At 44.6% G+C, this 27,705-nt stretch overlaps 1 protein-coding gene across 2 annotated transcripts in view; it reads left to right on the forward strand.

The window, feature by feature from the left end:
• LOC306769438 (disks large homolog 4-like) overlaps nt 1-27,705 on the forward strand; it is a gene marked incomplete at both ends in the record, with an annotated part of 206,243 nt that overhangs the window by 99,944 nt on the left and 78,594 nt on the right. For both annotated transcript variants that reach the window (XM_079258043.1, XM_079258042.1), the window contains one exon: nt 12,191-12,241. In XM_079258043.1, the coding sequence (XP_079114169.1) occupies nt 12,191-12,241 (51 nt within the window). The remainder of the gene's footprint in view (nt 1-12,190; nt 12,242-27,705) is intronic.

Genomic DNA, 27,705 nt, shown 5'->3' on the forward strand with positions numbered 1-27,705 from the left:
TGTAGACATCCTCCATGTTACTGGTTCCAGTCTCATTGTGTGAAACTGTCCAGCGTACACATCCTCCATGTTACTGGTTCCAGTCTCATTGTGTGAAACGGTCCAGTGTAGACATCCTCCATGTTACTGGTTCCAGTCTCATTGTGTGAAACGGTCCAGCGTAGACATCCTCCATGTTACTGGTTCCAGTCTCATTGTGTGAAACGGTCCAGTGTAGACATCCTCCATGTTACTGGTTCCAGTCTCATTGTGTGAAACTGTCCAGCGTAGACATCCTCCATGTTACTGGTTCCAGTCTGGTTGTGTGAAACGGTCCAGCGTAGACATCCTCCATGTTACTGGTTCCAGTCTGGTTGTGTGAAACGTCCAGCGTAGACATCCTCCATGTTACTGGTTCCAGTCTCGTTGTGTGAAACTGTCCAGCGTAGACATCCTCCATGTTACTGGTTCCAGTCTCATTGTGTGAAACGGTCCAGTGTAGACATCCTCCATGTTACTGGTTCCAGTCTCATTGTGTGAAACTGTCCAGCGTAGACATCCTCCATGTTACTGGTTCCAGTCTGGTTGTGTGAAACGGTCCAGCGTAGACATCCTCCATGTTACTGGTTCCAGTCTGGTTGTGTGAAACGTCCAGCGTAGACATCCTCCATGTTACTGGTTCCAGTCTCGTTGTGTGAAACTGTCCAGCGTAGACATCCTCCATGTTACTGGTTCCAGTCTCATTGTGTGAAACTGTCCAGTGTAGACATCCTCCATGTTACTGGTTCCAGTCTGGTTGTGTGAAACGTCCAGCGTAGACATCCTCCATGTTACTGGTTCCAGTCTCGTTGTGTGAAACTGTCCAGCGTAGACATCCTCCATGTTACTGGTTCCAGTCTCATTGTGTGAAACGGTCCAGTGTAGACATCCTCCATGTTACTGGTTCCAGTCTCATTGTGTGAAACGGTCCAGTGTAGACATCCTCCATGTTACTGGTTCCAGTCTGGTTGTGTGAAACGGTCCAGCGTAGACATCCTCCATGTTACTGGTTCCAGTCTGGTTGTGTGAAACGGTCCAGCGTAGACATCCTCCATGTTACTGGTTCGAGTCTCGTTGTGTGAAACGGTCCAGTGTAGACATCCTCCATGTTACTGGTTCCAGTCTGGTTGTGTGAAACGGTCCAGTGTAGACATCCTCCATGTTACTGGTTCCAGTCTTGTTGTGTGAAACGGTCCAGTGTAGATATCCTCCATGTTACTGGTTCCAGTCTCATTGTGTGAAACTGTCCAGTGTAGACATCCTCCATGTTACTGGTTCCAGTCTCATTGTGTGAAACTGTCCAGTGTAGACATCCTCCATGTTACTGGTTCCAGTCTGGTTGTGTGAAACGTCCAGCGTAGACATCCTCCATGTTACTGGTTCCAGTCTCGTTGTGTGAAACTGTCCAGCGTAGACATCCACCATGTTACTGGTTCCAGTCTCATTGTGTGAAACGGTCCAGTGTAGACATCCTCCATGTTACTGGTTCCAGTCTCGTTGTGTGAAACTGTCCAGTGTAGACATCCTCCATGTTACTGGTTCCAGTCTCATTGTGTGAAACTGTCCAGTGTAGACATCCTCCATGTTACTGGTTCCAGTCTGGTTGTGTGAAACTGTCCAGCGTAGACATCCTCCATGTTACTGGTTCCAGTCTCATTGTGTGAAACTGTCCAGCGTAGACATCCTCCATGTTACTGGTTCCAGTCTCGCTGTGTGAAACTGTCCAGGGTAGACATCCTCCATGTTACTGGTTCCAGTCTCGCTGTGTGAAACTGTCCAGCGTAGACATCCTCCATGTTACTGGTTCCAGTCTGGTTGTGTGAAACTGTCCAGTGTAGACATCCTCCATGTTACTGGTTCCAGTCTGGTTGTGTGAAACGGTCCAGTGTAGACATCCTCCATGTTACTGGTTCAGGTCTCGTTGTGTGAAACGGTCCAGTGTAGACATCCTCCATGTTACTGGTTCCAGTCTCATTGTGTGAAACTGTCCAGCGTACACATCCTCCATGTTACTGGTTCCAGTCTCATTGTGTGAAACGGTCCAGCGTAGACATCCTCCATGTTACTGGTTCCAGTCTCATTGTGTGAAACGGTCCAGCGTAGACATCCTCCATGTTACTGGTTCCAGTCTGGTTGTGTGAAACGGTCCAGCGTAGACATCCTCCTTGTTACTGGTTCCAGTCTGGTTGTGTGAAACGTCCAGCGTAGACATCCTCCATGTTACTGGTTCCAGTCTCGTTGTGTGAAACTGTCCAGCGTAGACATCCTCCATGTTACTGGTTCCAGTCTCATTGTCTGAAACGGTCCAGTGTAGACATCCTCCATGTTACTGGTTCCAGTCTCATTGTGTGAAACTGTCCAGTGTAGACATCCTCCATGTTACTGGTTCCAGTCTGGTTGTGTGAAACGTCCAGCGTAGACATCCTCCATGTTACTGGTTCTAGTCTCGTTGTGTGAAACGGTCCAGTGTAGACATCCTCCATGTTACTGGTTCCAGTCTGGTTGTGTGAAACGGTCCAGTGTAGACATCCTCCATGTTACTGGTTCCAGTCTCGTTGTGTGAAACTGTCCAGTGTAGACATCCTCCATGTTACTGGTTCCAGTCTCGTTGTGTGAAACGGTCCAGCGTAGACATCCTCCATGTTACTGGTTCCAGTCTCATTGTGTGAAACGGTCCAGTGTAGACATCCTACATGTTACTGGTTCCAGTCTGGTTGTGTGAAACGGTCCAGCGTAGACATCCTCCATGTTACTGGTTCCAGTCTCGTTGTGTGATACGGTCCAGTGTAGACATCCTCCATGTTACTGGTTCCAGTCTGGTTGTGTGAAACGGTCCAGCGTAGACATCCTCTATGTTACTGGTTCCAGTCTCGTTGTGTGAAACTGTCCAGCGTAGACATCCTCCATGTTACTGGTTCCAGTCTGGTTGTGTGAAACGGTCCAGTGTAGACATCCTCCATGTTACTGGTTCAGGTCTCGTTGTGTGAAACGGTCCAGTGTAGACATCCTCCATGTTACTGGTTCCAGTCTCATTGTGTGAAACTGTCCAGCGTACACATCCTCCATGTTACTGGTTCCAGTCTCATTGTGTGAAACGGTCCAGCGTAGACATCCTCCATGTTACTGGTTCCAGTCTCATTGTGTGAAATGGTCCAGTGTAGACATCCTCCATGTTACTGGTTCCAGTCTCATTGTGTGAAACTGTCCAGCGTAGACATCCTCCATGTTACTGGTTCCAGTCTGGTTGTGTGAAACGGTCCAGCGTAGACATCCTCCATGTTACTGGTTCCAGTCTGGTTGTGTGAAACGTCCAGCGTAGACATCCTCCATGTTACTGGTTCCAGTCTCGTTGTGTGAAACTGTCCAGCGTAGACATCCTCCATGTTACTGGTTCCAGTCTGGTTGTGTGAAACGTCCAGCGTAGACATCCTCCATGTTACTGGTTCCAGTCTCGTTGTGTGAAACTGTCCAGTGTAGACATCCTCCATGTTACTGGTTCCAGTCTCGTTGTGTGAAACGGTATAGTGTAGACATCCTCCATGTTACTGGTTCCAGTCTCGTTGTGTGAAACTGTCCAGTGTAGACATCCTCCATGTTACTGGTTCCAGTCTCGTTGTGTGAAACGGTATAGTGTAGACATCCTCCATGTTACTGGTCCCAGTCTGGTTGTGTGAAACGGTCCATCGTAGACATCCTCCATGTTACTGGTTCCAGTCTCGCTGTGTGAAACGGTCCAGTGTAGACATCCTCCACGTTACTGGTCCCAGTCTCGTTGTGTGAAACGTCCAGCGTGGACATCCTCCATGTTACTGGTTCAGGTCTCGTTGTGTGAAACTGTCCAGTGTAGACATCCTCCATGTTACTGGTCCCAGTCTCGTTGTGTGAAACGTCAAGTGTAGACATCCTCCATGTTACTGGTTCCAGTCTCGCTGTGTGAAACGGTCCAGTGTAGACATCCTCCATGTTACTGGTTCCAGTCTCGCTGTGTGAAACGGTCCAGTGTAGACATCCTCCATGTTACTGGTTCCAGTCTCGTTGTGTGAAACGGTCCAGTGTAGACATCCTCCTTGTTACTGGTTCCAGTCTGGTTGTGTGAAACGTCCAGCGTAGACATCCTCCATGTTACTGGTTCCAGTCTCGTTGTGTGAAACTGTCCAGCGTAGACATCCTCCATGTTACTGGTTCCAGTCTCATTGTCTGAAACGGTCCAGTGTAGACATCCTCCATGTTACTGGTTCCAGTCTCATTGTGTGAAACTGTCCAGTGTAGACATCCTCCATGTTACTGGTTCCAGTCTGGTTGTGTGAAACGTCCAGCGTAGACATCCTCCATGTTACTGGTTCCAGTCTCGTTGTGTGAAACGGTCCAGTGTAGACATCCTCCATGTTACTGGTTCCAGTCTGGTTGTGTGAAACGGTCCAGTGTAGACATCCTCCATGTTACTGGTTCCAGTCTCGTTGTGTGAAACTGTCCAGTGTAGACATCCTCCATGTTACTGGTTCCAGTCTCGTTGTGTGAAACGGTCCAGCGTAGACATCCTCCATGTTACTGGTTCCAGTCTCATTGTGTGAAACGGTCCAGTGTAGACATCCTCCATGTTACTGGTTCCAGTCTGGTTGTGTGAAACGGTCCAGCGTAGACATCCTCCATGTTACTGGTTCCAGTCTCGTTGTGTGATACGGTCCAGTGTAGACATCCTCCATGTTACTGGTTCCAGTCTGGTTGTGTGAAACGGTCCAGCGTAGACATCCTCTATGTTACTGGTTCCAGTCTCGTTGTGTGAAACTGTCCAGCGTAGACATCCTCCATGTTACTGGTTCCAGTCTGGTTGTGTGAAACGGTCCAGTGTAGACATCCTCCATGTTACTGGTTCAGGTCTCGTTGTGTGAAACGGTCCAGTGTAGACATCCTCCATGTTACTGGTTCCAGTCTCATTGTGTGAAACTGTCCAGCGTACACATCCTCCATGTTACTGGTTCCAGTCTCATTGTGTGAAACGGTCCAGCGTAGACATCCTCCATGTTACTGGTTCCAGTCTCATTGTGTGAAATGGTCCAGTGTAGACATCCTCCATGTTACTGGTTCCAGTCTCATTGTGTGAAACTGTCCAGCGTAGACATCCTCCATGTTACTGGTTCCAGTCTGGTTGTGTGAAACGGTCCAGCGTAGACATCCTCCATGTTACTGGTTCCAGTCTGGTTGTGTGAAACGTCCAGCGTAGACATCCTCCATGTTACTGGTTCCAGTCTCGTTGTGTGAAACTGTCCAGCGTAGACATCCTCCATGTTACTGGTTCCAGTCTGGTTGTGTGAAACGTCCAGCGTAGACATCCTCCATGTTACTGGTTCCAGTCTCGTTGTGTGAAACTGTCCAGTGTAGACATCCTCCATGTTACTGGTTCCAGTCTCGTTGTGTGAAACGGTATAGTGTAGACATCCTCCATGTTACTGGTTCCAGTCTCGTTGTGTGAAACTGTCCAGTGTAGACATCCTCCATGTTACTGGTTCCAGTCTCGTTGTGTGAAACGGTATAGTGTAGACATCCTCCATGTTACTGGTCCCAGTCTGGTTGTGTGAAACGGTCCATCGTAGACATCCTCCATGTTACTGGTTCCAGTCTCGCTGTGTGAAACGGTCCAGTGTAGACATCCTCCACGTTACTGGTCCCAGTCTCGTTGTGTGAAACGTCCAGCGTGGACATCCTCCATGTTACTGGTTCAGGTCTCGTTGTGTGAAACTGTCCAGTGTAGACATCCTCCATGTTACTGGTCCCAGTCTCGTTGTGTGAAACGTCAAGTGTAGACATCCTCCATGTTACTGGTTCCAGTCTCGCTGTGTGAAACGGTCCAGTGTAGACATCCTCCATGTTACTGGTTCCAGTCTCGCTGTGTGAAACGGTCCAGTGTAGACATCCTCCATGTTACTGGTTCCAGTCTCGTTGTGTGAAACGGTCCAGTGTAGACATCCTCCATGTTACTGGTTCCAGTCTGGTTGTGTGAAACGGTCCAGCGTAGACATCCTCCATGTTACTGGTTCCAGTCTCGTTGTGTGAAACGGTCCAGTGTAGACATCCTCCATGTTACTGGTTCCAGTCTCGTTGTGTAAAACTGTCCAGTGTAGACATCCTCCATGTTACTGGTTCCAGTCTGGTTGTGTGAAACGGTCCAGCGTAGACATCCTCCATGTTACTGGTTCCAGTCTCGCTGTGTGAAACGGTCCAACGTAGACATCCTCCATGTTACTGGTTCCAGTCTCGTTGTGTGAAACGTCCAGCGTAGACATCCTCCATGTTACTGGTTCCAGTCTCGTTGTGTGAAACGGTATAGTGTAGACATCCTCCATGTTACTGGTTCCAGTCTCGTTGTGTGAAACGGTCCAGCGTAGACATCCTCCATGTTACTGGTTCCAGTCTCGTTGTGTGAAACGGTCCAGTGTAGACATCCTCCATGTTACTGGTTCCAGTCTGGTTGTGTGAAACGGTCCAGTGTAGACATCCTCCATGTTACTGGTTCCAGTCTCATTGAGTGAAACGGTCCAGTGTAGACATCCTCCATGTTACTGGTTCCAGTCTGGTTGTGTGAAACGGTCCAGTGTAGACATCCTCCATGTTACTGGTTCCAGTCTCATTGTGTGAAACTTTCCAGTGTAGACATCCCCCATGTTACTGGTTCCAGTCTGGTTGTGTGAAACTGTCCAGCGTAGACATCCTCCATGTTACTGGTTCCAGTCTGGTTGTGTGAAACTGTCCAGCGTAGACATCCTCCATGTTACTGGTTCCAGTCTGGTTGTGTGAAACTGTCCAGCGTAGACATCCTCCATGTTACTGGTTCCAGTCTCATTGTGTGAAACTGTCCAGCGTAGACATCCTCCATGTTACTGGTTCCAGTCTGGTTGTGTGAAACTGTCCAGCGTAGACATCCTCCATGTTACTGGTTCCAGTCTCGCTGTGTGAAACTGTCCAGTGTAGACATCCTCCATGTTACTGGTTCCAGTCTCGTTGTGTGAAACTGTCCAGCGTAGACATCCTCCATGTTACTGGTTCCAGTCTCGCTGTGTGAAACTGTCCAGTGTAGACATCCTCCATGTTACTGGTTCCAGTCTGGTTGTGTGAAACTGTCCAGCGTAGACATCCTCTATGTTACTGGTTCCAGTCTCGTTGTGTGAAACTGTCCAGCGTAGACATCCTCCATGTTACTGGTTCCAGTCTGGTTGTGTGAAACGGTCCAGTGTAGACATCCTCCATGTTACTGGTTCAGGTCTCGTTGTGTGAAACGGTCCAGTGTAGACATCCTCCATGTTACTGGTTCCAGTCTCATTGTGTGAAACTGTCCAGCGTACACATCCTCCATGTTACTGGTTCCAGTCTCATTGTGTGAAACGGTCCAGCGTAGACATCCTCCATGTTACTGGTTCCAGTCTCATTGTGTTAAACGGTCCAGCGTAGACATCCTCCATGTTACTGGTTCCAGTTTCATTGTGTGAAACTGTCCAGCGTAGACATCCTCCATGTTACTGGTTCCAGTCTGGTTGTGTGAAATGGTCCAGCGTAGACATCCTCTATGTTACTGGTTCCAGTCTCGTTGTGTGAAACTGTCCAGCGTAGACATCCTCCATGTTACTGGTTCCAGTCTGGTTGTGTGAAACGGTCCAGTGTAGACATCCTCCATGTTACTGGTTCCAGTATGGTTGTGTGAAACGGTCCAGTGTAGACATCCTCCATGTTACTGGTTCCAGTCTCATTGTGTGAAACTGTCCAGCGTACACATCCTCCATGTTACTGGTTCCAGTCTCATTGTGTGAAACGGTCCAGCGTAGACATCCTCCATGTTACTGGTTCCAGTCTCATTGTGTGAAACGGTCCAGCGTAGACATCCTCCATGTTACTGGTTCCAGTCTGGTTGTGTGAAACGGTCCAGTGTAGACATCCTCCATGTTACTGGTTCAGGTCTCGTTGTGTGAAACGGTCCAGTGTAGACATCCTCCATGTTACTGGTTCCAGTCTGGTTGTGTGAAACGGTCCAGTGTAGACATCCTCCATGTTACTGGTTCCAGTCTCATTGAGTGAAACGGTCCAGTGTAGACATCCTCCATGTTACTGGTTCCAGTCTGGTTGTGTGAAACGGTCCAGTGTAGACATCCTCCATGTTACTGGTTCCAGTCTCATTGTGTGAAACTTTCCAGTGTAGACATCCTCCATGTTACTGGTTCCAGTCTGGTTGTGTGAAACTGTCCAGCGTAGACATCCTCCATGTTACTGGTTCCAGTCTGGTTGTGTGAAACTGTCCAGCGTAGACATCCTCCATGTTACTGGTTCCAGTCTGGTTGTGTGAAACTGTCCAGCGTAGACATCCTCCATGTTACTGGTTCCAGTCTCATTGTGTGAAACTGTCCAGCGTAGACATCCTCCATGTTACTGGTTCCAGTCTGGTTGTGTGAAACTGTCCAGCGTAGACATCCTCCATGTTACTGGTTCCAGTCTGGTTGTGTGAAACTGTCCAGCGTAGACATCCTCCATGTTACTGGTTCCAGTCTCATTGTGTGAAACTGTCCAGCGTAGACATCCTCCATGTTACTGGTTACAGTCTGGTTGTGTGAAACTGTCCAGCGTAGACATCCTCCATGTTACTGGTTCCAGTCTCGCTGTGTGAAACTGTCCAGTGTAGACATCCTCCATGTTACTGGTTCCAGTCTCGTTGTGTGAAACTGTCCAGCGTAGACATCCTCCATGTTACTGGTTCCAGTCTCGCTGTGTGAAACTGTCCAGTGTAGACATCCTCCATGTTACTGGTTCCAGTCTGGTTGTGTGAAACTGTCCAGCGTAGACATCCTCCATGTTACTGGTTCCAGTCTCGCTGTGTGAAACTGTCCAGCGTAGACATCCTCCATGTTACTGGTTCCAGTCTGGTTGTGTGAAACTGTCCAGTGTAGACATCCTCCATGTTACTGGTTCCAGTCTCGTTGTGTGAAACGGTCCAGCGTAGACATCCTCCATGTTACTGGTTCCAGTCTCATTGTGTGAAACGGTCCAGTGTAGACATCCTCCATGTTACTGGTTCCAGTCTGGTTGTGTGAAACGGTCCAGCGTAGACATCCTCCATGTTACTGGTTCCAGTCTCGTTGTGTGATACGGTCCAGTGTAGACATCCTCCATGTTACTGGTTCCAGTCTGGTTGTGTGAAATGGTCCAGCGTAGACATCCTCTATGTTACTGGTTCCAGTCTCGTTGTGTGAAACTGTCCAGCGTAGACATCCTCCATGTTACTGGTTCCAGTCTGGGTGTGTGAAACGGTCCAGTGTAGACATCCTCCATGTTACTGGTTCAGGTCTCGTTGTGTGAAACGGTCCAGTGTAGACATCCTCCATGTTACTGGTTCCAGTCTCATTGTGTGAAACTGTCCAGCGTACACATCCTCCATGTTACTGGTTCCAGTCTGGTTGTGTGAAACGGTCCAGCGTAGACATCCTCCATGTTACTGGTTCCAGTCTCATTGTGTGAAACGGTCCAGCGTAGACATCCTCCATGTTACTGGTTCCAGTCTCATTGTGTGAAACGGTCCAGTGTAGACATCCTCCATGTTACTGGTTCCAGTCTCATTGTGTGAAACTGTCCAGCGTAGACATCCTCCATGTTACTGGTTCCAGTCTGGTTGTGTGAAATGGTCCAGCGTAGACATCCTCTATGTTACTGGTTCCAGTCTCGTTGTGTGAAACTGTCCAGCGTAGACATCCTCCATGTTACTGGTTCCAGTCTGGTTGTGTGAAACGGTCCAGTGTAGACATCCTCCATGTTACTGGTTCAGGTCTCGTTGTGTGAAACGGTCCAGTGTAGACATCCTCCATGTTACTGGTTCCAGTCTCATTGTGTGAAACTGTCCAGCGTACACATCCTCCATGTTACTGGTTCCAGTCTCATTGTGTGAAACGGTCCAGCGTAGACATCCTCCATGTTACTGGTTCCAGTCTCATTGTGTGAAACGGTCCAGCGTAGACATCCTCCATGTTACTGGTTCCAGTCTCATTGTGTGAAACGGTCCAGTGTAGACATCCTCCATGTTACTGGTTCCAGTCTCATTGTGTGAAACTGTCCAGCGTAGACATCCTCCATGTTACTGGTTCCAGTCTGGTTGTGTGAAACGGTCCAGCGTAGACATCCTCCATGTTACTGGTTCCAGTCTGGTTGTGTGAAACGTCCAGCGTAGACATCCTCCATTTTACTGGTTCCAGTCTCGTTGTGTGAAACTGTCCAGCGTAGACATCCTCCATGTTACTGGTTCCAGTCTCATTGTGTGAAACGGTCCAGTGTAGACATCCTCCATGTTACTGGTTCCAGTCTCATTGTGTGAAACTGTCCAGTGTAGACATCCTCCATGTTACTGGTTCCAGTCTGGTTGTGTGAAACGTCCAGCGTAGACATCCTCCATGTTACTGGTTCCAGTCTCGTTGTGTGAAACTGTCCAGTGTAGACATCCTCCATGTTACTGGTTCCAGTCTCGTTGTGTGAAACGGTATAGTGTAGACATACTCCATGTTACTAGTTCCAGTCTCGTTGTGTGAAACTGTCCAGTGTAGACATCCTCCATGTTACTGGTCCCAGTCTGGTTGTGTGAAACGGTCCATCGTAGACATCCTCCATGTTACTGGTTCCAGTCTCGCTGTGTGAAACGGTCCAGCGTAGACATCCTCCATGTTACTGGTTCCAGTCTCGCTGTGTGAAACGGTCCAGTGTAGACATCCTCCACGTTACTGGTCCCAGTCTCGTTGTGTGAAACGTCCAGCGTGGACATCCTCCATGTTACTGGTTCAGGTCTCGTTGTGTGAAACTGTCCAGTGTAGACATCCTCCATGTTACTGGTCCCAGTCTCGTTGTGTGAAACGTCCAGTGTAGACATCCTCCATGTTACTGGTTCCAGTCTCGCTGTGTGAAACGGTCCAGTGTAGACATCCTCCATGTTACTGGTTCCAGTCTCGCTGTGTGAAACGGTCCAGTGTAGACATCCTCCATGTTACTGGTTCCAGTCTCGTTGTGTGAAACGGTCCAGTGTAGACATCCTCCATGTTACTGGTTCCAGTCTGGTTGTGTGAAACGGTCCAGCGTAGACATCCTCCATGTTACTGGTTCCAGTCTCGTTGTGTGAAACGGTCCAGTGTAGACATCCTCCATGTTACTGGTTCCAGTCTCGTTGTGTGAAACTGTCCAGTGTAGACATCCTCCATGTTACTGGTTCCAGTCTGGTTGTGTGAAACGGTCCAGTGTAGACATCCTCCATGTTACTGGTTCCAGTCTCGCTGTGTGAAACGGTCCAACGTAGACATCCTCCATGTTACTGGTTCCAGTCTCGTTGTGTGAAACGTCCAGCGTAGACATCCTCCATGTTACTGGTTCCAGTCTCGTTGTGTGAAACGGTATAGTGTAGACATCCTCCATGTTACTGGTTCCAGTCTCGTTGTGTGAAACGGTCCAGCGTAGACATCCTCCATGTTACTGGTTCCAGTCTCGTTGTGTGAAACGGTCCAGTGTAGACATCCTCCATGTTACTGGTTCCAGTCTGGTTGTGTGAAACGGTCCAGTGTAGACATCCTCCATGTTACTGGTTCCAGTCTCATTGAGTGAAACGGTCCAGTGTAGACATCCTCCATGTTACTGGTTCCAGTCTGGTTGTGTGAAACGGTCCAGTGTAGACATCCTCCATGTTACTGGTTCCAGTCTCGTTGTGTGAAACTGTCCAGTGTAGACATCCTCCATGTTACTGGTTCCAGTCTCATTGAGTGAAACGGTCCAGTGTAGACATCCTCCATGTTACTGGTTCCAGTCTCGCTGTGTGAAACGGTCCAGTGTAGACATCCTACATGTTACTGGTTCCAGTCTCGCTGTGTGAAACGGTCCAGCGTAGACATCCTCTACATCCATGAGAAATCCTCTCAGTGTGTAAACTTTGTTTTACTTGATTAAACAGGTATAAAAATGGAAGTCATGTTGGAACCTCATCCTGTTCTGGAGACATTCATATGAAGTGGTCGTCACAGCGACAGTGAAAGTTGTCTAGGTAACAGGCCCCCTTAGGGAGCGACAGCTGTTACCACGACGTTGTCGTGGCAACAAGGAGAGAGAGAGAGAGAGCGAGAGAAGCCTCGTTGTGATTTTAACCCTTTCTGACTGTTTTGTGTCGTTACAGATGAACGGATCAGAGGGAGAGCTGGAGTATGAAGAGATCACGCTGGAGAGGGTGAGGATTGACATGCATATACACACACACCAACGCACACACATAAACACACGTATCAATGCACATGCATAATCACACAAACACATGCATCAACGCATACAGGGCACACGCATGAACACATAAATAAATAAATGTGTGCATTAACGCTCATGCATCAACCAAGCAGCCCAGTCAAAAGTGAAGTCGATGTAGAAGTGCCAGAAGCTGCAGTTCCCCATTTTTCCATTAGGGGCTCCAAAACAGAGCAAATCCCCATCGTCTCCCATTGAAAAAAGACCAGAAATAAACATGTTACAGCAGAAATAAACACGTTTTTAGCCTGGAACAAAATTATTTTAGGTTAAATAGGTCAGGTTAAACTTCATGACAACTGTGGGGGGAGAGAATTTTATCCTAACTCGCCCGTTTAAATGTAATTTAATCTCGAAAGTCAACATATTTTGGAGCATGTCCTTTTGATTGACAGGTACCCAATTTCCCACATCATGAAGGAGGAATGTAGAACAACCGTGGTTTTTAGTTAAAAGCGTAACTTAGCTTTAGCCCGCTTATCTCCGTCATCTGGTTAGCTCTTAGCTACAGGCAGCTCGGCGATTGCTAGATATGGCTTCAACACACAAATACATAAACACATGCAGGCACACACATAACACACATCAGCACACACATCACACACACATCAGCACACACACCATCCACATGTCCAGAAATAGCTCCTCTGCTGTTTTTAGAAAGTGTCACTCTGTGTTTGAAAGCTGCCGTGGCTTCATCCAGCTTAAGCTCCACCCGGCTGACATCAGCAGCTTATTTTTATCCAGCTGACGCCTCCTTTTACAAATCAAACAACCTGCAGCGTAATGAAATCCCAGCTGAGTCACCACAGTGGCTTTACCTCTTCATCATGGAAGCTTCGGCCATCAGACTGCAGATGGTTTCCATCTGAAACCCTGTGAAGAAGCCACAGCCTGACGTTCCCAATCGGTTTGGTCCACATTTCAGTGCCCTCTCATGTCCAGAAATTATTTCACTGATTCAGGAGCGGGAGGACTTCAGAGCGCTTCAACTGGATAAAACACGAACAGTTTCCTTTTGTTCATCTCTTCAAGGTTAGAACATGTTTCAGGGTTAGAACACGTTTCAGGGTTAGAACACGTTTCAGCGGTTAGAACATGTTTCAGGGTTCAGAACACGTTTCAGCGGTTAGAACATGTTTCAGGGTTAGAACATGTTTCAGGGGTTAGAACACGTTTCAGGTTTAGAACATGTTTCAGGGTTAGAACATGTTTCAGGGTTCAGAACATGTTTCAGGGTTAGAACACATTACAGGGGTTAGAACATGTTTCAGGGTTAGAACACATTACAGGGTTAGAACATGTTTCAGGGTTAGAACATGTTTCAGGATTAGAACACATTTCAGGGTTAGAACATGTTTCAGGGTTAGAACATGTTTCAGGGTTAAAACATGTTTCAGGGTTAGAACACGTTTCAGTGGTAAGAACACGTTTCAGGGTTCAGAACATGTTTCGGGGTTAGAACACATTTCAGGGTTAGAACATGTTTCAGGGTTAGAAAATGTTTCAGGGTTATAACACATTTCAGGGTTCAGAACACGTTTCAGCGGTTAGAACATGTTTCAGGGTTCAGAACATGTTTCAGGGGTTAGAACATGTTTCAGGGTTCAGAACATGTTTCAGGGGTTAGAACATGTTTCAGGGTTCAGAGCACGTTTCAGCAGTTAGAACATGTTTCAGGGTTAGAACACGTTGCAGGGGTTAGAACATGTTTCAGGGTTAGAACACATTTCAGGGTTAGAACATGTTTCAGGGTTAGAACATGTTTCAGGGTTATAACACATTTCAGGGTTCAGAACATGTTTCAGGGTTAGAACATGTTTCAGTGTTAGAGCATGTTTCAGTGGTTAGAACACGTTTCAGCGGTTAGAACACGTTTCAGGGGTTAGAACACGTTTCAGGGGTTAGAACACGTTTCAGGGGTTAGAACACGTTTCAGGGTTAGAACATGTTTCAGGGTTAGAACAGAAAAAAAAAAAAAAAAAAGAAAAAAAAGGACCTGTTTCAGGGTTAGAACACGTTTCAGCGGTTAGAACATGTTTCGGGGTTAGAACACATTTCAGGGTTAGAACATGTTTCAGGGTTAGAACATGTTTCAGGGTTAGAACACATTTCAGGGTTCAGAACACGTTTCAGCGGTTTGAACATGTTTCAGGGTTCAGAACATGTTTCAGGGGTTATAACATGTTTCAGGGTTAGAACACATTTCAGGGTTAGAACACGTTGCAGGGGTTAGAACATGTTTCAGGGTTAGAACACATTTCAGGGTTAGAACATGTTTCAGGGTTAGAACATGTTTCAGGGTTATAACACATTTCAGGGTTCAGAACATGTTTCAGGGTTAGAACATGTTTCAGTGTTAGAGCATGTTTCAGTGGTTAGAACACGTTTCAGCGGTTAGAACACGTTTCAGGGGTTAGAACACGTTTCAGGGGTTAGAACACGTTTCAGCGGTTAGAACACGTTTCAGGGTTAGAACATGTTTCAGGGTTAGAACAGAAAAAAAAAAAAAAAAAAAAAAAAAAGAACATGTTTCAGGGTTAGAACACGTTTCAGCGGTTAGAACATGTTTCGGGGTTAGAACACATTTCAGGGTTAGAACATGTTTCAGGGTTAGAACATGTTTCAGGGTTAGAACACATTTCAGGGTTCAGAACACGTTTCAGCGGTTAGAACATGTTTCAGGGTTCAGAACATGTTTCAGGGGTTATAACATGTTTCAGGGTTCAGAACATGTTTCAGGGGTTAGAACATGTTTCAGGGTTCAGAGCACGTTTAAGCAGTTAGAACATGTTTCAGGGTTAGAACACGTTGCAGGGGTTAGAACATGTTTCGGGGTTAGAACACATTTCAGGATTAGAACATGTTTCAGGGTTAGAACATGTTTCAGGGTTATAACACATTTCAGGGTTCAGAACACGTTTCAGCGGTTAGAACATGTTTCAGGGTTCAGAACATGTTTCAGGGGTTAGAACATGTTTCAGGGTTCAGAACATGTTTCAGGGTTAGAACACATTACAGGGGTTAGAACATGTTTCAGGGTTAGAACACATTTCAGGGTTAGAACATGTTTCAGGGTTAGAACATGTTTCAGGATTAGAACACATTTCAGGGTTAGAACATGTTTCAGGGTTAGAACATGTTTCAGGGTTAAAACATGTTTCAGGGTTCAGAACACATTTCAGGGGTTAGAACATGTTTCAGTGTTAGAGCATGTTTCAGGGTTAGAACACGTTTCAGTGGTTAGAACATGTTTCAGGGTTCAGAACATGTTTCAGTGGTAAGAACACGTTTCAGGGTTCAGAACACGTTTCAGGGTTAGAACATGTTTCAGGGTTAGAACATGTTTCAGCGGTTAGAACATGTTTCAGGGTTAGAACATGTTTCAGGGGTTAGAACACGTTTCAGGTTTAGAACATGTTTCAGGGTTAGAACATGTTTCAGGGTTCAGAACATGTTTCAGGGTTAGAACACATTACAGGGGTTAGAACATGTTTCAGGGTTAGAACACATTACAGGGTTAGAACATGTTTCAGGGTTAGAACATGTTTCAGGATTAGAACACATTTCAGGGTTAGAACATGTTTCAGGGTTAGAACATGTTTCAGGGTTAAAACATGTTTCAGGGTTAGAACACGTTTCAGTGGTAAGAACACGTTTCAGGGTTCAGAACATGTTTCGGGGTTAGAACACATTTCAGGGTTAGAACATGTTTCAGGGTTAGAAAATGTTTCAGGGTTATAACACATTTCAGGGTTCAGAACACGTTTCAGCGGTTAGAACATGTTTCAGGGTTCAGAACATGTTTCAGGGGTTAGAACATGTTTCAGGGTTCAGAACATGTTTCAGGGGTTAGAACATGTTTCAGGGTTCAGAGCACGTTTCAGCAGTTAGAACATGTTTCAGGGTTAGAACACGTTGCAGGGGTTAGAACATGTTTCAGGGTTAGAACACATTTCAGGGTTAGAACATGTTTCAGGGTTAGAACATGTTTCAGGGTTATAACACATTTCAGGGTTCAGAACATGTTTCAGGGTTAGAACATGTTTCAGTGTTAGAGCATGTTTCAGTGGTTAGAACACGTTTCAGCGGTTAGAACACGTTTCAGGGGTTAGAACACGTTTCAGGGGTTAGAACACGTTTCAGGGGTTAGAACACGTTTCAGGGTTAGAACATGTTTCAGGGTTAGAACAGAAAAAAAAAAAAAAAAAAGAAAAAAAAGGACCTGTTTCAGGGTTAGAACACGTTTCAGCGGTTAGAACATGTTTCGGGGTTAGAACACATTTCAGGGTTAGAACATGTTTCAGGGTTAGAACATGTTTCAGGGTTAGAACACATTTCAGGGTTCAGAACACGTTTCAGCGGTTTGAACATGTTTCAGGGTTCAGAACATGTTTCAGGGGTTATAACATGTTTCAGGGTTAGAACACATTTCAGGGTTAGAACACGTTGCAGGGGTTAGAACATGTTTCAGGGTTAGAACACATTTCAGGGTTAGAACATGTTTCAGGGTTAGAACATGTTTCAGGGTTATAACACATTTCAGGGTTCAGAACATGTTTCAGGGTTAGAACATGTTTCAGTGTTAGAGCATGTTTCAGTGGTTAGAACACGTTTCAGCGGTTAGAACACGTTTCAGGGGTTAGAACACGTTTCAGGGGTTAGAACACGTTTCAGCGGTTAGAACACGTTTCAGGGTTAGAACATGTTTCAGGGTTAGAACAGAAAAAAAAAAAAAAAAAAAAAAAAAGAACATGTTTCAGGGTTAGAACACGTTTCAGCGGTTAGAACATGTTTCGGGGTTAGAACACATTTCAGGGTTAGAACATGTTTCAGGGTTAGAACATGTTTCAGGGTTAGAACACATTTCAGGGTTCAGAACACGTTTCAGCGGTTAGAACATGTTTCAGGGTTCAGAACATGTTTCAGGGGTTATAACATGTTTCAGGGTTCAGAACATGTTTCAGGGGTTAGAACATGTTTCAGGGTTCAGAGCACGTTTAAGCAGTTAGAACATGTTTCAGGGTTAGAACACGTTGCAGGGGTTAGAACATGTTTCGGGGTTAGAACACATTTCAGGATTAGAACATGTTTCAGGGTTAGAACATGTTTCAGGGTTATAACACATTTCAGGGTTCAGAACACGTTTCAGCGGTTAGAACATGTTTCAGGGTTCAGAACATGTTTCAGGGGTTAGAACATGTTTCAGGGTTCAGAACATGTTTCAGGGTTAGAACACATTACAGGGGTTAGAACATGTTTCAGGGTTAGAACACATTTCAGGGTTAGAACATGTTTCAGGGTTAGAACATGTTTCAGGATTAGAACACATTTCAGGGTTAGAACATGTTTCAGGGTTAGAACATGTTTCAGGGTTAAAACATGTTTCAGGGTTCAGAACACATTTCAGGGGTTAGAACATGTTTCAGTGTTAGAGCATGTTTCAGGGTTAGAACACGTTTCAGTGGTTAGAACATGTTTCAGGGTTCAGAACATGTTTCAGTGGTAAGAACACGTTTCAGGGTTCAGAACACGTTTCAGGGTTAGAACATGTTTCAGGGTTAGAACATGTTTCAGTGGTTAGAACACGTTTCAGCGGTTAGAACACGTTTCAGGGGTTAGAACACGTTTCAGGGGTTAGAACACGTTTCAGCGGTTAGAACACGTTTCAGGGTTAGAACATGTTTCAGGGTTAGAACATGTTTCAGCGGTTAGAACATGTTTCAGGGTTAGAACACGTTTCAGCGGTTAGAACATGTTTCAGGGTTAGAACACATTTCAGGGTTAGAACATGTTTCAGGGTTAGAACACGTTTCAGGGGTTAGAACATGTTTCGGGGTTAGAACACATTTCAGGGTTAGAACATGTTTCAGGGTTAGAACATGTTTCAGGGTTAGAACACATTTCAGGGTTCAGAACACGTTTCAGCGGTTAGAACATGTTTCAGGGTTCAGAACATGTTTCAGGGGTTAGAACATGTTTCAGGGTTCAGAACATGTTTCAGGGGTTAGAACATGTTTCAGGGTTCAGAGCACATTTCAGGGGTTAGAACATGTTTCAGGGTTAGAACACGTTGCAGGGGTTAGAACATGTTTCAGGGTTAGAACACATTTCAGGGTTAGAACATGTTTCAGGGTTAGAACATGTTTCAGGGTTATAACACATTTCAGGGTTCAGAACACGTTTCAGCGGTTAGAACATGTTTCAGGGTTCAGAACATGTTTCAGGGGTTAGAACATGTTTCAGGGTTCAGAACATGTTTCAGGGTTAGAACACATTACAGGGGTTAGAACATGTTTCAGGGTTAGAACACGTTTCAGTGGTTAGAACATGTTTCAGGGTTCAGAACATCTTTCAGTGGTAAGAACACGTTTCATTGTTCAGAACACGTTTCAGGGTTAGAACATGTTTCAGGGTTAGAACATGTTTCAGTGGTTAGAACACGTTTCAGCGGTTAGAACACGTTTCAGGGGTTAGAACACGTTTCAGGGGTTAGAACACATTTCAGCGGTTAGAACACGTTTCAGGGTTAGAACATGTTTCAGGGTTAGAACATGTTTCAGCGGTTAGAACATGTTCCAGGGTTAGAACACGTTTCAGCGGTTAGAACATGTTTCAGGGTTAGAACACATTTAAGGGTTAGAACATGTTTCAGGGTTAGAACACATTTCAGGGTTCAGAACACGTTTCAGCGGTTAGAACATGTTTCAGGGTTCAGAACATGTTTCAGGGGTTAGAACATGTTTCAGGGTTCAGAACATGTTTCAGGGGTTAGAACATGTGTCAGGGTTCAGAGCACGTTTAAGCAGATAGAACATGTTTCAGGGTTAGAACACGTTTCAGCGGTTAGAACATGTTTCGGGGTTAGAACACATTTCAGGGTTAGAACATGTTTCAGGGTTAGAACATGTTTCAGGGTTAGAACACGTTTCAGGGTTCAGAACACGTTTCAGCGGTTAGAACATGTTTCAGGGTTCAGAACATGTTTCAGGGGTTAGAACATGTTTCAGGGTTCAGAACATGTTTCAGGGTTAGAACACATTACAGGGGTTAGAACATGTTTCAGGGTTAGAACACATTTCAGGGTTAGAACATGTTTCAGGGTTAGAACATGTTTCAGGATTAGAACACATTTCAGGGTTAGAACATGTTTCAGGGTTAGAACATGTTTCAGGGTTAAAACATGTTTCAGGGTTCAGAACACATTTCAGGGGTTAGAACATGTTTCAGTGTTAGAGCATGTTTCAGGGTTAGAACACGTTTCAGTGGTTAGAACATGTTTCAGGGTTCAGAACATGTTTCAGTGGTAAGAACACGTTTCAGGGTTCAGAACACGTTTCAGGGTTAGAACATGTTTCAGGGTTAGAACATGTTTCAGTGGTTAGAACACGTTTCAGCGGTTAGAACACGTTTCAGGGGTTAGAACACGTTTCAGGGGTTAGAACACGTTTCAGCGGTTAGAACACGTTTCAGGGTTAGAACATGTTTCAGGGTTAGAACATGTTTCAGCGGTTAGAACATGTTTCAGGGTTAGAACACGTTTCAGCGGTTAGAACATGTTTCAGGGTTAGAACACATTTCAGGGTTAGAACATGTTTCAGGGTTAGAACACGTTTCAGGGGTTAGAACATGTTTCGGGGTTAGAACACATTTCAGGGTTAGAACATGTTTCAGGGTTAGAACATGTTTCAGGGTTAGAACACATTTCAGGGTTCAGAACACGTTTCAGCGGTTAGAACATGTTTCAGGGTTCAGAACATGTTTCAGGGGTTAGAACATGTTTCAGGGTTCAGAACATGTTTCAGGGGTTAGAACATGTTTCAGGGTTCAGAGCACATTTCAGGGGTTAGAACATGTTTCAGGGTTAGAACACGTTGCAGGGGTTAGAACATGTTTCAGGGTTAGAACACATTTCAGGGTTAGAACATGTTTCAGGGTTAGAACATGTTTCAGGGTTATAACACATTTCAGGGTTCAGAACACGTTTCAGCGGTTAGAACATGTTTCAGGGTTCAGAACATGTTTCAGGGGTTAGAACATGTTTCAGGGTTCAGAACATGTTTCAGGGTTAGAACACATTACAGGGGTTAGAACATGTTTCAGGGTTAGAACACGTTTCAGTGGTTAGAACATGTTTCAGGGTTCAGAACATCTTTCAGTGGTAAGAACACGTTTCATTGTTCAGAACACGTTTCAGGGTTAGAACATGTTTCAGGGTTAGAACATGTTTCAGTGGTTAGAACACGTTTCAGCGGTTAGAACACGTTTCAGGGGTTAGAACACGTTTCAGGGGTTAGAACACATTTCAGCGGTTAGAACACGTTTCAGGGTTAGAACATGTTTCAGGGTTAGAACATGTTTCAGCGGTTAGAACATGTTCCAGGGTTAGAACACGTTTCAGCGGTTAGAACATGTTTCAGGGTTAGAACACATTTAAGGGTTAGAACATGTTTCAGGGTTAGAACACATTTCAGGGTTCAGAACACGTTTCAGCGGTTAGAACATGTTTCAGGGTTCAGAACATGTTTCAGGGGTTAGAACATGTTTCAGGGTTCAGAACATGTTTCAGGGGTTAGAACATGTGTCAGGGTTCAGAGCACGTTTAAGCAGATAGAACATGTTTCAGGGTTAGAACACGTTGCAGGGGTTAGAACATGTTTCAGGGTTAGAACACATTTCAGGGTTAGAACATGTTTCAGGGTTAGAACATGTTTCAGGGTTATAACACATTTCAGGGTTCAGAACATGTTTCAGGGTTAGAACATGTTTTAGGGTTAGAACATGTTTCAGCGGTTAGAACATGTTTCAGGGTTAGAACACGATTCAGCGGTTAGAACATGTTTCGGGGTTAGAACACATTTCAGGGTTAGAACATGTTTCAGGGTTAGAACATGTTTCAGGGTTAGAACACATTTCAGGGTTCAGAACACGTTTCAGCGGTTAGAACATGTTTCAGGGTTCAGAACATGTTTCAGGGGTTAGAACATGTTTCAGGGTTCAGAACATGTTTCAGGGGTTAGAACATGTTTCAGGGTTCAGAGCATGTTTCAGCAGTTAGAACATGTTTCAGGGTTAGAACACGTTGCAGGGGTTAGAACATGTTTCAGGGTTAGAACATGTTTCAGGGTTATAACACATTTCAGGGTTCAGAACACGTTTCAACGGTTAGAACATGTTTCAGGGTTCAGAACATGTTTCAGGGTTAGAACACATTACAGGGGTTAGAACATGTTTCAGGGTTAGAACACATTTCAGGGTTAGACCATGTTTCAGGGTTAGAACATGTTGCAGGATTAGAAAACATTTCAGGGTTAGAACATGTTTCAGGGTTAGAACATGTTTCAGGGTTAGAACATGTTTCAGGGTTAGAACACGTTTCAGTGGTAAGAACATGTTTCAGGGTTCAGAACATGTTTCAGTGGTAAGAACACGTTTCAGGGTTCAGAACACGTTTCAGGGGTTAGAACACGTTTCAGGGGTTAGAACATGTTTCAGTGTTAGAGCATGTTTCAGGGTTAGAACACATTTCAGTGGTTAGAACATGTTTCAGGGTTCAGAACATGTTTCAGTGGTTAGAACACGTTTCAGGGTTCAGAAAACGTTTCAGGGTTAGAACATGTTTCAGGGTTAGAACACGTTTCAGGGGTTAGAACACGTTTCAGGGGTTAGAACACATTTCAGCGGTTAGAACACGTCTCAGGGTTAGAACATGTTTCAGGGTTAGAACACATTTCAGGGTTCAGAACACGTTTCAGCGGTTAGAACATGTTTCAGGGTTCAGAACATGTTTCAGGGGTTAGAACATGTTTCAGGGTTCAGAACATGTTTCAGGGGTTAGAACATGTTTCAGGGTTCAGAGCACGTTTCAGCAGTTAGAACATGTTTCAGGGTTAGAACACGTTGCAGGGGTTAGAACATGTTTCAGGGTTAGAACACATTTCAGGGTTAGAACATGTTTCAGGGTTAGAACATGTTTCAGTGTTAGAGCATGTTTCAGTGGTTAGAACACGTTTCAGCGGTTAGAACACGTTTTAGGGGTTAGAACATGTTTCAGGGTTCAGAACATGTTTCAGGGGTTAGAACATGTTTCAGGGTTCAGAGCACGTTTCAGCAGTTAGAACATTTTTCAGGGTTAGAACACGTTGCAGGGGTTAGAACATGTTTCAGGGTTAGAACACATTTCAGGGTTAGAACATGTTTCAGGGTTATAACACATTTCAGGGTTCAGAACATGTTTCAGGGTTAGAACATGTTTCAGTGTTAGAGCATGTTTCAGTGGTTAGAACACGTTTCAGCGGTTAGGACACGTTTCAGGGGTTAGAACACGTTTCAGGGGTTAGAACACATTTCAGCGGTTAGAACACGTTTCAGGGTTAGAACATGTTTCAGGGTTAGAACATGTTTCAGGGTTCAGAGCACGTTTAAGCAGTTAGAACATATTTCAGGGTTAGAACACGTTGCAGGGGTTAGAACATGTTTCGGGGTTAGAACACATTTCAGGATTAGAACATGTTTCAGGGTTAGAACATGTTTCAGGGTTATAACACATTTCAGGGTTCAGAACACGTTTCAGCGGTTAGAACATGTTTCAGGGTTCAGAACATGTTTCAGGGGTTAGAACATTTTTCAGGGTTCAGAACATGTTTCAGGGTTAGAACACATTACAGGGGTTAGAACATGTTTCAGGGTTAGAACACATTTCAGGGTTAGAACATGTTTCAGGGTTAGAACATGTTTCAGGATTAGAACACATTTCAGGGTTAGAACATGTTTCAGGGTTAGAACATGTTTCAGGGTTAAAACATGTTTCAGGGTTCAGAACACGTTTCAGGGGTTAGAACATGTTTCAGTGTTAGAGCATGTTTCAGGGTTAGAACACGTTTCAGTGGTTAGAACATGTTTCAGGGTTCAGAACATGTTTCAGTGGTAAGAACACGTTTCAGGGTTCAGAACACGTTTCAGGGTTAGAACATGTTTCAGGGTTAGAACATGTTTCAGTGGTTAGAACACGTTTCAGCGGTTAGAACACGTTTCAGGGGTTAGAACACGTTTCAGGGGTTAGAACACGTTTCAGCGGTTAGAACACGTTTCAGGGTTAGAACATGTTTCAGGGTTAGAACATGTTTCAGCGGTTAGAACATGTTTCAGGGTTAGAACACGTTTCAGCGGTTAGAACATGTTTCGGGGTTAGAACACATTTCAGGGTTAGAACATGTTTCAGGGTTAGAACACGTTTCAGCGGTTAGAACATGTTTCAGGGTTCAGAACACATTTCAGGGTTAGAACATGTTTCAGGGTTAGAACATGTTTCAGGGTTAGAACACATTTCAGGGTTCAGAACACGTTTCAGCGGTTAGAACATGTTTCAGGGTTCAGAACACGTTTCAGCGGTTAGAACATGTTTCAGGGTTCAGAACATGTTTCAGGGGTTAGAACATGTTTCAGGGTTCAGAACATGTTTCAGGGGTTAGAACATGTTTCAGGGTTCAGAGCACGTTTCAGGGGTTAGAACATGTTTCAGGGTTAGAACACGTTGCAGGGGTTAGAACATGTTTCAGGGTTAGAACACATTTCAGGGTTAGAACATGTTTCAGGGTTAGAACATGTTTCAGGGTTATAACACATTTCAGGGTTCAGAACACGTTTCAGCGGTTAGAACATGTTTCAGGGTTCAGAACATGTTTCAGGGGTTAGAACATGTTTCAGGGTTAGAACATGTTTCAGGGTTAGAACACATTACAGGGGTTAGAACATGTTTCAGGGTTAGAACACGTTTCAGTGGTTAGAACATGTTTCAGGGTTCAGAACATCTTTCAGTGGTAAGAACACGTTTCAGGGTTCAGAACACGTTTCAGGGTTAGAACATGTTTCAGGGTTAGAACATGTTTCAGTGGTTAGAACACGTTTCAGCGGTTAGAACACGTTTCAGGGGTTAGAACACGTTTCAGGGGTTAGAACACATTTCAGCGGTTAGAACACGTTTCAGGGTTAGAACATGTTTCAGGGTTAGAACATGTTTCAGCGGTTAGAACATGTTCCAGGGTTAGAACACGTTTCAGCGGTTAGAACATGTTTCGGGGTTAGAACACATTTCAGGGTTAGAACATGTTTCAGGGTTAGAACACATTTCAGGGTTCAGAACACGTTTCAGCGGTTAGAACATGTTTCAGGGTTCAGAACATGTTTCAGGGGTTAGAACATGTTTCAGGGTTCAGAACATGTTTCAGGGGTTAGAACATGTTTCAGGGTTCAGAGCACGTTTCAGCAGTTAGAACATGTTTCAGGGTTAGAACACGTTTCAGCAGTTAGAACATGTTTCAGGGTTAGAACACATTTCAGGGTTAGAACATGTTTCAGGGTTAGAACATGTTTCAGGGTTATAACACATTTCAGGGTTCAGAACATGTTTCAGGGTTTGGAACATGTTTCAGCGTTAGAACACGATTCAGCGGTTAGAACATGTTTCGGGGTTAGAACACATTTCAGGGTTAGAACATGTTTCAGGGTTAGAACATGTTTCAGGGTTAGAACACATTTCAGGGTTCAGAACACGTTTCAGCGGTTAGAACATGTTTCAGGGTTCAGAACATGTTTCAGGGGTTAGAACATGTTTCAGGGTTCAGAGCACGTTTAAGCAGTTAGAACATGTTTCAGGGTTAGAACACGTTGCAGGGGTTAGAACATGTTTCGGGGTTAGAACACATTTCAGGGTTAGAACATGTTTCAGGGTTAGAACATGTTTCAGGGTTATAACACATTTCAGGGTTCAGAACACGTTTCAGCGGTTAGAACATGTTTCAGGGTTCAGAACATGTTTCAGGGGTTAGAACATGTTTCAGGGTTCAGAACATGTTTCAGGGTTAGAACACATTACAGGGGTTAGAACATGTTTCAGGGTTAGAACACATTTCAGGGTTAGAACATGTTTCAGGGTTAGAACATGTTTCAGGATTAGAACACATTTCAGGGTTAGAACATGTTTCAGGGTTAGAACATGTTTCAGGGTTAAAACATGTTTCAGGGTTCAGAACACGTTTCAGGGGTTATAACATGTTTCAGTGTTAGAGCATGTTTCAGGGTTAGAACACGTTTCAGTGGTTAGAACATGTTTCAGGGTTCAGAACATGTTTCAGTGGTAAGAACACGTTTCAGGGTTCAGAACACGTTTCAGGGTTAGAACATGTTTCAGGGTTAGAACATGTTTCAGTGGTTAGAACACGTTTCAGCGGTTAGAACACGTTTCAGGGGTTAGAACACGTTTCAGGGGTTAGAACACGTTTCAGCGGTTAGAACACGTTTCAGGGTTAGAACATGTTTCAGGGTTAGAACATGTTTCAGCGGTTAGAACATGTTTCAGGGTTAGAACACGTTTCAGCGGTTAGAACATGTTTCGGGGTTAGAACACATTTCAGGGTTAGAACATGTTTCAGGGTTAGAACACGTTTCAGCGGTTAGAACATGTTTCGGGGTTAGAACACATTTCAGGGTTAGAACATGTTTCAGGGTTAGAACATGTTTCAGGGTTAGAACACATTTCAGGGTTCAGAACACGTTTCAGCGGTTAGAACATGTTTCAGGGTTCAGAACCCGTTTCAGCGGTTAGAACATGTTTCAGGGTTCAGAACATGTTTCAGGGGTTAGAACATGTTTCAGGGTTCAGAACATGTTTCAGGGGTTCAGAACACATTTCAGGGTTCAGAACACGTTTCAGCGGTTAGAACATGTTTCAGGGTTCAGAACATGTTTCAGGGGTTAGAACATGTTTCAGGGTTCAGAACATGTTTCAGGGGTTAGAACATGTTTCAGGGTTCAGAGCACGTTTCAGCAGTTAGAACATGTTTCAGGGTTAGAACACGTTGCAGGGGTTAGAACATGTTTCAGGGTTAGAACACACTTCAGGGTTAGAACATGTTTCAGGGTTAGAACATGTTTCAGGGTTATAACACATTTCAGGGTTCAGAACATGTTTCAGGGTTTGGAACATGTTTCAGGGTTAGAACACGATTCAGCGGTTAGAACATGTTTCGGGGTTAGAACACATTTCAGGGTTAGAACATGTTTCAGGGTTAGAACATGTTTCAGGGTTAGAACACATTTCAGGGTTCAGAACACGTTTCAGCGGTTAGAACATGTTTCAGGGTTCAGAACGTGTTTCAGGGGTTAGAACATGTTTCAGGGTTCAGAGCACGTTTAAGCAGTTAGAAGATGTTTCAGGGTTAGAACACGTTGCAGGGGTTAGAACATGTTTCGGGGTTAGAACACATTTCAGGATTAGAACATGTTTCAGGGTTAGAACATGTTTCAGGGTTATAACACATTTCAGGGTTCAGAACACGTTTCAGCGGTTAGAACATGTTTCAGGGTTCAGAACATGTTTCAGGGGTTAGAACATGTTTCAGGGTTCAGAACATGTTTCAGGGTTAGAACACATTACAGGGGTTAGAACATGTTTCAGGGTTAGAACACATTTCAGGGTTAGAACATGTTTCAGGGTAAGAACATGTTTCAGGGTTATAACACATTTCAGGGTTCAGAACATGTTTCAGGGTTAGAACATGTTTTAGGGTTAGAACATGTTTCAGCGGTTAGAACATGTTTCAGGGTTAGAACACGATTCAGCGGTTAGAACATGTTTCGGGGTTAGAACACATTTCAGGGTTAGAACATGTTTCAGGGTTAGAACATGTTTCAGGGTTAGAACACATTTCGGGGTTCAGAACACGTTTCAGCGGTTAGAACATGTTTCAGGGTTCAGAACATGTTTCAGGGGTTAGAACATGTTTCAGGGTTCAGAACATGTTTCAGGGGTTAGAACATGTTTCAGGGTTCAGAGCACGTTTCAGCAGTTAGAACATGTTTCAGGGTTAGAACACGTTGCAGGGGTTAGAACATGTTTCAGGGTTAGAACACATTTCAGGGTTAGAACATGTTTCAGGGTTAGAACATGTTTCAGGGTTATAACACATTTCAGGGTTCAGAACACGTTTCAGCGGTTAGAACATGTTTCAGGGTTCAGAACATGTTTCAGGGTTAGAACACATTACAGGGGTTAGAACATGTTTCAGGGTTAGAACACATTTCAGGGTTAGACCATGTTTCAGGGTTAGAACATGTTTCAGGATTAGAAAACATTTCAGGGTTAGAACATGTTTCAGGGTTAGAACATGTTTCAGGGTTAGAACATGTTTCAGGGTTAGAACATGTTTCAGGGTTAGAACACGTTTCAGTGGTAAGAACATGTTTCAGGGTTCAGAACATGTTTCAGTGGTAAGAACACGTTTCAGGGTTCAGAACACGTTTCAGGGGTTAGAACACGTTTCAGGGGTTAGAACATGTTTCAGTGTTAGAGCATGTTTCAGGGTTAGAACACGTTTCAGTGGTTAGAACATGTTT

This window comes from Telmatherina bonti (assembly GCF_933228915.1).
Source record: "Telmatherina bonti genome assembly, chromosome: 18".
In the NCBI taxonomy this organism is placed as follows: Eukaryota; Metazoa; Chordata; class Actinopteri; order Atheriniformes; family Telmatherinidae; genus Telmatherina; species Telmatherina bonti.